This window comes from Sciurus vulgaris (genome assembly GCF_902686455.1).
Source record: "Sciurus vulgaris genome assembly, chromosome: 9".
NCBI lineage: Eukaryota > Metazoa > Chordata > Mammalia > Rodentia > Sciuridae > Sciurus > Sciurus vulgaris.
Window position 1 is genome coordinate 17,983,251 of NC_136469.1, and position 12,141 is coordinate 17,995,391.

At 36.8% G+C, this 12,141-nt stretch overlaps 1 protein-coding gene across 1 annotated transcript in view; it reads right to left on the reverse strand.

The window, feature by feature from the left end:
- Positions 1–11,485, reverse strand: part of SLC7A11 (solute carrier family 7 member 11) — a 115,866-nt gene extending 104,381 nt beyond the window's left edge. The window contains 5 exon segments of the mRNA XM_079154799.1: positions 2,424–2,539; positions 6,317–6,443; positions 10,511–10,556; positions 10,559–10,669; positions 10,671–11,485. Of these exon segments, the coding sequence (XP_079010925.1) occupies positions 2,424–2,539; positions 6,317–6,443; positions 10,511–10,556; positions 10,559–10,669; positions 10,671–10,790 (520 nt within the window). The 5' untranslated portion in view covers positions 10,791–11,485.
- Positions 11,486–12,141: the final 656 nt, after the last annotated feature.

The following is a 12,141-nucleotide window of genomic DNA, read 5'->3' on the forward strand; positions in this document are numbered from 1 at the left end:
AGGATGTGTCTAAGTTTATCCAAGACTTACTCAGGTTTTTTGCTAATTATTCTACCACCAAACTCTACTGTAGATATTTTCTAAAACCCTCATGGTTATCCTTTCTCCTAAATTGCTTTAACATTTTGTTTGAACAGTTTCCGCTTGATCTCCCAGAATATAAATTTCCCCTTTAAAAAGTTTAATAAAATTGAGATAAATAAGAAGAGTCATCTAGATTTACAAAAATACAAATATATTATCGCTAACCAACATTCTAATTTTAGGCCCAAAGCAGCCAAAATTTGTGAATTTGTAAACATACATATAGGTAATGCTTAAAGACTTCTGATTGTAGCTTTTGGTTAATAACTTCTATTGTTAATTTACATAGTTCTCAAAAATACTACCCCTTCTCTTCTCAATTTTAATATATTAACTGTGATATGATTGATTCTGCCTCAGTCATTTAAGAGACAAGAAAATGGTGGGCCTAAAAATGGCTGTTAGTCCAATCCCTTAGTGGAATATCAGTTTTATCAGGAGCTTCCCATGGGCAAAGTACTCTGTTCAAGTTCTTAAAAATCTGACTTACTTCCATTCTTCTACAGTCATTCAAGATGAATTATCTTTTACTAACAAATATAACTGAAGCTTAAAGAAGTTTAATAATTAGCCCAAGATCACATACCTAAGAAACGGTAACATTAAGCTCCAATTTCAGGTTGCTTGTTTCTGGCGAGCCACTGTGTTAAGATGGTTCGTCCCACAGAAACTCACCATGTTAGATCTGAGCAAACTATTTATCAAGCAAACTATTTCATGTTACTAGCAGTTTCTCTGCTGCTTGAGATAATTGAAGCTAACCAACCCTCCAAATTTAACCAGTATACAGACTATAGACCTTTCTGCCAGAGAAACAACTCTTAGACCTAGTCTCATAAAATCCATCAGTAGCAAATAATTATTGAGCACAAACAGCATGCCAGGAGCTGTGTGAGGGACTGGAAATACAACAGTGTTAAGGCCCCTAATCTCATGGAAATTCCAAGAACTTTTTCCAAAAACAAAGTACAAATAGCTACCATTTGTACTGTGCTCTTATAAAATTGCAGGCATTACCCAAAGACTTCACATATGTTGTCTCCTTCAATATCACTTAATCTGTACAACACCCTATAACACTGGCATGATTTACTGAGAATACTGAGTTGCAGAGTGGTACAGTGACTCGCCTTCATGTCTGTGGAGCATGTTAAAGGTAAGATGATTAAGTAGGTACACCATTTCCACCCCAGAACGGAAAAACGTCAACTGAGAGCAACTTCCTTTTTTTCAGAGTTTTCACAGAATAAGCACTGTGGACATGTTTGCATGATGAATTAGAAAATGCAGTATGAGCCTATTAAATTCAGGGACCAAGCACCAGAGATATTTTTATATGTAATTGCTAATGCTCTCCTGCAAACTAACCACTCACCTATTGTCAAAAGTGCACGATTCTTTTTATTGTTCTATTGAAGCACCTTAGAACAACCAACTAAACATTTTTCCATGAGTATGCAATTCAGTTATTCCAGTATAGCTTTGTATTACTGAGTTGTTAAAATGTAATCAAATTGATTCCTAAAACAATGATTTGATTAAAAATTAAGTTATCAGGGCTGGGGAGATAGTTCAGCTGGAAGAGTGCTTGCCTTGCAAGCACAAGGCCCTGAGTTCGATTCCCAGTACTGCCAAAAAAAAAAAAAAAAAAAAGATATCCTTTCCCATGACATTCCAGATTTGGTATTAGGAATTTTTAGGATGTTAGAGTCAGATTTGATTTCATTATCACTTAGGTAATTTGGTTCATGTGACTCTTGTTCTTTTTTTAGTTTCTTTAATCTATTCACATTGATACAAAATAAATAACTTCCAAATTCAAAATTTGTAAATAAATCTAATTGGGAAATGCTAATAGTTATCAAATTTTGAAAGAAAATTCTTATCATGGTCAATAAATAATAGGCAGCAAAAACTATCCCACTGAGAGTAGCAGCTAATAAGAAAACTGTATACACCATACACACCCAACATACTTCAACAGATCACAGAGTAGGATGATTTCCAACCCACAAAGACCCATGAAATAGTTTGGTTTTCTTCCTTTAATCTCTTTTTAGGTGCACTCTACTTAATATTTTACTGTCAAAGTGATTTTTGTTTGTCTATTTTAGACAAATGCCTATCAACCCAAGGCAAAGCTGGCATAGATGGTAATAGCAGAGACCACTCTCAAATGTGCCTTCTTTTTCCTGTTTTCCAGCACAAATATGGAACTGCAAGCAAAAAAGAACACAATTTGGAGAACAGCGCCCTTAGGCAAAAAGTCTGAAGAGACTTTGTACACAGTCACTTCGGTACCGTTTTCTTCTCTCCCTGTTTATACCTGTGATACTCACTTATCCCCACAGCTGTAACGAGCTTGATTGCCAGTTCAGGAATTTCACACTGAATAAAAAACGGTTCCAGGATGTAGCGTCCAAATGCCAGGGATATCACAGCTGTAGCTGCAGGGCTAAACAGATTTATATATATTTAGGTTAACTGCAGGAAAAAAATAAACAACATTTTCTATCTTAAGGTATTACTACTTACTCTAGTGAATGTGTTTAAAATGAAAGCCTATAATTTAAGAATTCCATATTTTGGGCTGGGGAGATAGCTCAGTTGGTAGAGTGCTCACCTTGCAAGCATAAGGCCCTGGGTTCGATCCCCAGCACCGAAAAAAAAAAAAAAAAAAAAAGAATTCCATATTTCATTAGGTTTTCACAAACATTCCAAATGACACCGTGTCTATCATGTTGGGGGCTATTTTTGAAACAACCGTGAGAGCAACTTTGTCCCTGCTCTTCCTATATGTGACACTTTTAAAAAAAAATTTTGGTTATTACATGAGATCCTGACTGGGCCTTCCTTATAAGAACCAGTCTTCATTCTCCTTTAAGTCAGTAATGGTATGAATTTGTTAATGGAACAGATCTAACGGAGTGGAGCACAATGAGGAGAAGAAACACGGAATTCAACTCAAAAAAAAAAAAAAAAAAAATCAGTATTGATCAGTGTTCCTTGCATATTAAGGCAAACGCGTGCCTAAACACTTGGCGTTGTTTTATTCTTATCTTTCTGGTACAAAACCTCAAAATAAGGTGATTATTCTTAATTCCATACAAATATTTAGATGAAAAGTATAAATTGAATCCAAAAGAACACTTGCAATATTATATAATTAAGAAATAGATGAGAAAATGAAATCAGTTCAGGTATACAGCAACACAGGTAATAAACCACTCTACTTTAATTATTCAAATATTTGTAAGAGAAAATCACACATGCCTTTCCATTTTACACATATGCATTTATAAATGCATATTCTTTCCATACACAAGCAAGTCTGTAGAATTATCTAATTTCTCATACCAGCCTTTCCCCTTCAGCTTCTCTTCCTTCTCCTGGTCACCTAACACCCATGCTGGATCCTGATTATCAGAAAAGCAACCATCATTCTGGGTTTCCAACCTTGACCTGGGTACCAGACAGCACCATAAATTTCATGATTTTCTTCTTTTTCTAGAGACCCTCTCCTCTTTCCTCCAAATGACACTATTTTTCTTGTTCCTCATCATTTATTAAAAAATTTAATGTGTAAATTAAAATCTGATCATGTCCTTTTAGCACTTTCAAAACATGCTCTGGATGCATGAAAATGCTTCATATTGTATTCAAGGCTTCACTTAGTTCCCTCCCATAGAAAGATCCAAATCTCTTTTCTTCTGCCTGGAGACTCTTCAACTCACTGACCATATTTTATACTTCAGATTTGGTTTCTTTTTATTTTGCGGCACTGGGAAGCAAACCCAAGGTCTTGTGCATGCCAGGCAAGCACTCTGCCACTGAGGGACACCCCCAGCCCAGATCTTGGTTTACTTGTTCTTGGTTCAGAGAAACTTCTCCACCCTTCTGCCTGGGTCAGGTCTCCCAGAGTACACTCATACTGAATCCTGGCTTCTCTTCCCTACCTCTTATTACAGTAGCACTAATGTGGCACTACATTAGTATTCACTAATGTAGCACTACAGTATTCACTAATGTGGTTCCCTGATGGATAACCATTCCCCCACTTGACCCTGAATTCCATGGGCACAAGACTGTGTCCACCTCAATCACCACTCTATTCCCATTGTTAAATGCAATGTGTGCCATGGAGTAGGAACAGTACATAGTGAATATACCATGAATGAGTGAATTCAGTTTAATGATCCCTGCTATGCATTGTTGGGTGATTTTTCTTGAATGTGTTTTACAGATTATTTCTGGCAATCACAATTTAAAATATATATGCATACACATATACACACACGTTGAAAAGCTTCTAGAATTTATCTAGGTCATTTCCTCTGTTCACACACACACACACACACACACACCATAAAGCAGTTATTTCAAAATTAAAACAGCATCTGATGATCAGCTATTTGAGAGTAGGAATTGTGACTCATTCCAATTTAGATCTCTTATCTTGCCATTCACTATTTGGTAGCAGTTTGTGGAATGAATAAATTAATGAATGAGCACCATATCTGTGCAACTGCAAATGGGAAGATCATGCTTATAACAATACCAAGCAATTAGCCAAGGTTACACAGCAAAGGCATGCTGAAAAGGAACTGGAGTCTAATGTATCAATTTATATCCAATATATACAGGGCACTCATATAAATACTATAAGAGTTACAAGAAGGGGGAAAAAAGAGCTACAAAAAGGGTAAGACCTGGGTTCACATTCTTGACATGTTTGCAATTATTCAGGGAAACAGAACACAGTCACCTGAAATACTGAATAAAAACACAAGGAATTGAGTTCATTGTTAAATGAGAGGCAGAAACCACATATTTTAGCAGATTTAAGAGATGAAAGAAATACTACAAGCTAGAATAAACAGGCAATTATGTTTGGAAAAGATAAGATATAAGTTGGCCCTGGAAGAGCAGGTGACTCAGATAACCAAAAAGGAACAGAAGGTACATCCCAGGTAAGGACCTGAGAAAGGAATAAAATGCCCTTTTATTGTTATTTTGTTATAACAAGTTTTAAGTAATGCAGAGACGTTTAAAATGAGAATAGACTGACTTGCCAATGATGTACTACTCCAAAGCTCTTTGTTCAAAAAGAGACTCCTAACACCATAAAGATCGTGATTAGTGTTAATGGGTATTTATTAGCTCTGCATTTGCCACTTACTATAAATGACACAATAAAAGCTCCCCTGAACTCTCAGCTATGTATGTCTGGTAAGTAAACAATAAGTTTCCCTCCTTATTTCTATTAAGCTCTGTAATCAAAAAGTGCAAGTCACATCCTATGAGGCAGTAGCTTTAAGGGACTGTGACACTCTTATGACATCATAATTCCCCACGAAGCTGAAAGAAACCTGCTATTCAGGGTGACTTAGCATTATTTGGTGCCAAAAAGATCAGGAAGGGGAACATATTCCTACAACAATAAAATCAAAAGATTTTCGCAACTGCAGTTCACTGGTCTGTTTATGTGAGGAAATGAGTCATTTATGGAATGTAAACTTAATTTTTTAAAGAATAAAATGTGATGATACACTGTTCTCAGATGCAGATATTTCTCAGTCACAAAAATAGAGTAAAGTTAAATAACTTAATGACATAATCTACAGTAAGAAAATTCCAATTCCTGGTCTATTTAATTGTGCCTGGTTAATCAAAAGGTAAGATTTATCAAGGTGGATTTTTGATGCTTCATATCTTTTCAAGTAAGCATCTATCCTAGAAAAGTAAAAGAGAATAACTGAAGATTAAAGGAAAGCAGTACTTTAAAAGTCTGGCTTTTAAAAGTGTAGTTGAATCTTTAGATTATGTAGAAGAAAATGAGAGGGAGGGGGATATGAAAAATCACGGAATGAGACAGACATCATGACCCTGTGTACATGTATGATTACACAAATGGTATGAATCTATATCATGTACAACCATAGAAATGAAATAATGTACTCCATTTGTGTACAATGAATCAAATGCAGTCTGTAAAAATAAAAATAAATTAATTAATTAAATAAAAGTGTAGTTGAACTGCTGCCAGTGATAAAACTACATTAACAATGTTAATCCAGAAAGGTATTATATCACAGATTTCCTATTGAGTATACATGTTTACAATATAGGCACATGACATAACATATTTCTGATGAGTGAAAAACAATCAAGTCATTCAGAAAAATGAGAGGACTAAGGTTTATTTTTCCTTAATTTTTTTCTATGTTCTTACCGTATTATGAGCAGTTCCACCCAGACGCGTACAAAAGCTAGTAATGGGCCAAACACTTCCAGAATATATGTATAATGACCTCCAGACTTCTTTATGCTTGTTCCCAATTCAGCATAGGACAAGGCTCCTGTGAAACAGTGACAATAAAAAGATACAAATTTAATACACAATCAGGCCACCAGTGGTAGAATTTTACAAGGACACTTATGTAGGATGGAAGGTAAGTACTTCTTTGCTCTGAAAGGTGTCCTTATTTCAAAATGACATCATCTAATTGCTTAGACTTAGGAAGTTCCTCTTCTAACTTCCTCACATTGGAGACCTACTTCATTCTATTTGAAAAATGTCATTTCACTTAAAATGGTAAATAAAAACTTCTAAAACAGTATCATATGATTCAGAGTTGGAAACCTGGGAGCAAAAGGAAATAGAGAAGATAGATGTCAGTAGTCCTGACCTGTTTTATGAAAAGCATAATCTCATACAAGACAAGTAATTATCCCAAACTGACCTCATTACGTTGAGAGTTCTTTTAACAAATGATGTTTCTGTGGCAAATCAATGTAAGAAAGACTTATCTGTTCTTCAGCGAAGTATGCACTATATAACCCTTGCAAGACTTCATTTAATTTACATGCACGATATAGTTTGTCAGCAAAACAAATTGAGGTATTCTGTTTGTGGAAAAGGTCATCCTGGGTGTTTTCGAAAGTTTACACTTTGGATGGCTGAAAGTATATACTTTCTTAAAAAGAGATGCTATAATGTACCTTAATATACATTAGGTTAAAGTTAAGTATAAACTAATATGTAACATTTAGTACTACAATTCCCATGGAATTGGGCAAGTTATGTAACCTTCCCAAGGTTCAGTTTCATTCCCTATAGAATGAAAATCTTCGATTTTACCTCACAATAAAGTTGTATGCATGTGCTAATGGTTGTCAGAGATAGTACTGGGCCTGACCCACAGCAAACCACACAAGAAATACAGCTATACTTATTAATTTGAGTAACTAATTATTCAAAAAATGAAAAAATAGATCTCAATGTCATGTGAAAAGTTCTATCTATACTGTTAAGTACTCAAATGTAACATTAAGTACACAAGTTTGCCTGAGCTGCTTCAGAGGCTATACATGCACAGTTATCACTCATCAGTAATACTTCATATAGAACTGTCCAACATAAATATAATTTGGATATTCAGTGAAATCCTAGTATCACTTATCTGATTCCTGAATCTAGCATTATCAGAGTCACCTGGGAAATTTACTTTTAATTCAAAAACAATCAAATGAAAAGCAGAATATAGGACCATACTCTAGATGTACTCTCTAAGCAACAGAGTCCAGACTCACTAAAAGAGGGATCCAAAAATTGCCACAGATCATTCTAAAGTAACTAGTCTGCAGATGAATATTCAGGGGGACCACTGATAGATGAGGTCTATTTGTAACTAATTATACCAACTGCAATTCACCTTCTACTGGGAAAGAGCCGCCATGTTTGTCAGCTGTCTAGAAAAGCACCCAATATAAAATGTTATTGGAAAGAGCCTTAAGTATCTTAGAATTTATTGTCAGAGAATCAATACCTAGACCTTGGCATTTTTTGCTGAAACTCCAGGATGGTTGCCCTAGGTTTAAATTGAATTCTGGGGAAATGAGATTTTCATTTAAAGGTCTCAAGCTCCATAGCCATTTTGCCCAAATGAAAAAAGTTCAAAACAGGATAAAAAAAAAAAAAAAAAAAAAAAAAAATCCATGTATTGACCCTGGAGTTAAAAAAGAAAAAAAGTTGTAAATCAAATACAGGTGCTCTTCCACTTGCAGAGGGGTTATATCCCCAAAAAAATCTTAAGTTGAAAATATCGCTAAGTGGAAAACATATTTAATACAACTAACCTACTGAACACCATAGCTTAGACTAGCTTACCTTAAAGGTGATCATAACACATTTGCCTAAAGTTGGGTAAAATACTCTAACAAAAAATTATTATTATACACTACTGTAAAGTTAAAAAAAATAGTAATAAGTTGAACCACCGTAAGTTGGGGACCATCTATATAACTACCAATCTTTTTGTTGTTGTTGTTGTGGTGCTAGAGATTGAACACAAGGCCTTGCGCAGGCTAGGCAAGCACTCTACCAACTAAGCTATATCCCCAGCCCTACCTACCAATCCTTGACTCTTAGTTCTAAAGTTTTGCTTTGCTTCCTATTAGGGAGGCATTCCTGAGAGATACTAATAGTCAAAGTGGAAAATGCAATGCAAATATAGACAAGTTGATTAATACAAGAGCACACTCCCTGCAATTACCAATCAAACATATCAGGTCCAGTGTAACCTTAGCTACACTCCCCATACAGGTTTTTTTTTTTTTTTTTTTTAAGCTTCTGCATAAGATATTATGAATCAGCATATTTTCATCATAAAAGTCAACATCCCTTTTACCAGTTGACTACTCACTGTTTTTTTTTTTTTATTACACATGAATAAAGTTTTATTGTGTGCAAAACCTGAGTCACACAGTGGGGAATGCGTGTGCATGAGTTTGCAAAGCCAGGAGAGGATTGTAGTTTTTCTGATTAGATATTGATTTATTCTAAACCCCTAGGTGCTGTAGAAAGAGCAAAGGCAGAGGGTACATAAAGTCATTTAAAGAAGATCCACGGTTGGGTTTCTCTTTGTTTACCTATATATGCATTTGCCAGAACCATTTAATATTAATAGTAGCTAAGGGTTCTATCAGAGTTTTTCATCATCACATGACTCCAAGTATTTGGCAAGGATGAAGAGCAGTAATGGGAAAATAATGATATACAACTGTTGTGAAATAAATGGTTTATGAAGTACAAGTTATTCACATAAGTAATACCACAAACTCTTAAGACAATCAAAATAATTCCTCTGAGGATATTTCTATACTAAGACTTTCCTTTAACAAACTTTATGTAAAACACCTTCTTCCTAAAAATGGAAACCTGAGTCCTCCAGATGACTACCCCAACTATCACAGGACCTGAGCAGAAGGAATGACTGGATTGGTACACAGAGGACCCAGAGTCAGCACTTGGTCTTAGTGTAAGAACAAAGAGTTAGTAACCATAAACTGTAGTATCTTTTGAAATCAAAGCACAGTATGTTCCAAAGACAGCAAATATATCTCAGACATCTACCCCATAGCATAAATCAATTTTTTCAAACAATTTACCAGCTTTTGCCACCTTCATAATTAATTCAGGTAGCTTTGTAGTAATTCGCTCACCTGATGAAGGGGCATTTATTTTCTCTTTAATATCAATTCTCAAATCAATAGAAGAGATACATTTTGAAAAAAGATAATAATTATACTTCTCCTACCAGTTCTGTTCAGATCAATTCAGTGAACAGGTGGACAAATTATCTGGGTCCCTGGAGACCAAGTAAAATGTAGATGAGAAAAACAGATCTAGGCAAGGACAGAAAACTACACACTCCAGCTGTAGTTTTTAAACTCACATTGCAAATGTTTATAGGTGTTACCAAAATATATATATATATATATATGTATATAACCCTGAAATACACTCAGGCCATTGTAATATTCCCAATTTATGATAGGAAGTGAGTTAATGTCCCATCACACATCTTTCCAGGTACAGGTATTTGAAAAGTTTGGAAGGACAAGCGCATGGGACTTTAAAAAATTAGAAAAAGACTGCCACGCACTTGTTCGGCTGAATAAAAAGTCAGCGAGACTTCTGCGAACACTCAGTCCCTGCATCTAAAGGGCCACGCCAGGTTTCACCTCACAGGTGTTTCTGGTAGCCACCCTGCTGCCCACCTCCCAAACATACACCACTAAGCAACACTGCCAGGCACAGAAAGTTCGTGTGTATTTTCTGGGTCATCAAAGTTACTTTTGGCTTTCCTGACGACAGGGAAAGTCCAGAAAAGAGTCCTGTTCAGGTCAGAAAAAAAAGAAAAGTATAGCCTGCAGGAAGCAATTTGAGAGAATTCAGGATCACGCCAACAATGGGCACCGGGTGCGCGTAGTTCACATACCTAAACAAGAAAAAAAAAAAAAAAAAAAAATCCCATGGAGGCTTTGCCATGCATTCACTCTTCAAAAACTACCTTTCGCTTTCCCGGAGACCAAACTTCCAGCCCCACGGCCACGCACATCCCAGAGAAGAAGGTGCACTCACCAAAAAGGGACAGGACCCCACAGACCGTCCAGATCACGAGAGAACAGTCCCACGCTGGCCCGTGTTCTGCAGCACGCCCTTGGGAGAGATGAAGATCCCGGCGCCTATGATGGTGCCGATGATGATGGAGACGCCCCTCAGCAGGGTGATCTTCTTCTTTCAGCACCACTTTCTCCTGCTCAGGGGGCTCGCTGCCCCCCGTGGAGGGCAGCCCCCCCTTAGCATTTCCCTGCAGGTAGCCTCCTTTGGAGATAGTGGCCACCACGGGCTTTCTGACCATAGTAGTGACACACGGGGCAAAAAGAAAACAGGGGAGGAAAAAGCAAAACTTTCAACTTTAGTGTCCCTTGAGGTGACTGATCGGTCTCCTCCTCTTTGCTTTCAGAGTGTCTCAGCGCTATTGTGTTCACAGGTAAAAACTCAAAGGTGTATTTTAGCCGTCAAAGCGCTCTAATTACTCCCAGGCACCTAGGTGTTCCTGCTGCTCTCGGGTCCCCCCTCCTCGTCCCGGCACTGTGGCTGCCGCCGCGGCTCCACCGCCCTATCCTTATGAACCAGCTCAGCTTCCTCATGGGCTTGTATTTAAGCTCCTGCCTGTCACAACCCAACTTACTCCAGCTACATGATGATGCAAATTCTCCAGGTTTGCATCAGCCACATGAGAAGCCCTCCAGCATTAGTCAGCTTTTTTTTTTTTTTTCAAACAGTAAGCAGCATGTTGCTTAACTGACCTAAGCTTTTCCCAGAACAAAGCACACACTTAAAAGAGATCTTAACCCAATCCAGAAGAAGTAAATTCAGAACAGATCTTCCCAGAGATTTAAAGCAACTCCTATTAAGAGAGGAAGGAAAGCCCTGCGAGCCAGGAGAAAATGAAAAATGAAACAGGAAATGATTACTTAATTTTAAAGTTTTTTTTTCTCTAACTCGTGTATAAGACATGTTTCACACACAACTTGTTTTGTTAATAGAAAGTACCTCAAAGCTGTGTTGTTTATAAAAACAAAATTTAGATTTCATAATTTATGCCATACTGATTTTTTTTTGTGCTTCCTAGCAACACAATTAAATATGTACTTAGAGAGATTCTACACACACGTAACAAGTGTAAGGCTTAAACAACATTAAAAGATAAAATTATTTGTTCAAACTCATAGTAAGCCCATATTTAAAATCATCTGAGTGTCACAAATTTAAAAATCACAGCGACTTCAGAAAATAGTCATTTTCTGATTCTCATCAGCACTAGGTGATTTCCTGAAGTAAGTTGAAGGTACAAATTTTCATTTGCATATTGTTCCTTCTGTAATAGTGTCCACTTATGCCTTTGGTGCTCTGCCACCACGACTGATTTTTAAAATGGACATATTTCCTTCTCTTCCTCTCCTCCCTGCTCCTCCCTAATTATCTCTCCCCCTCACTAATCGCAGGGAAACATGATGACCTTTCTTCCCCATCCTAGGCAGAGTTATTTGTCCTTGAGCCCACACCCACCACAGGAATGAATGCTCTGGACTTTTGGGGCTGGCACCAGAAGACCTCAGGTACTATCTCCCAAATTAACAAGTGACTTACAACTTCAACTCACGACTATCTCCCAAATTAACAAGTGAATTACACTTGGAATGTAG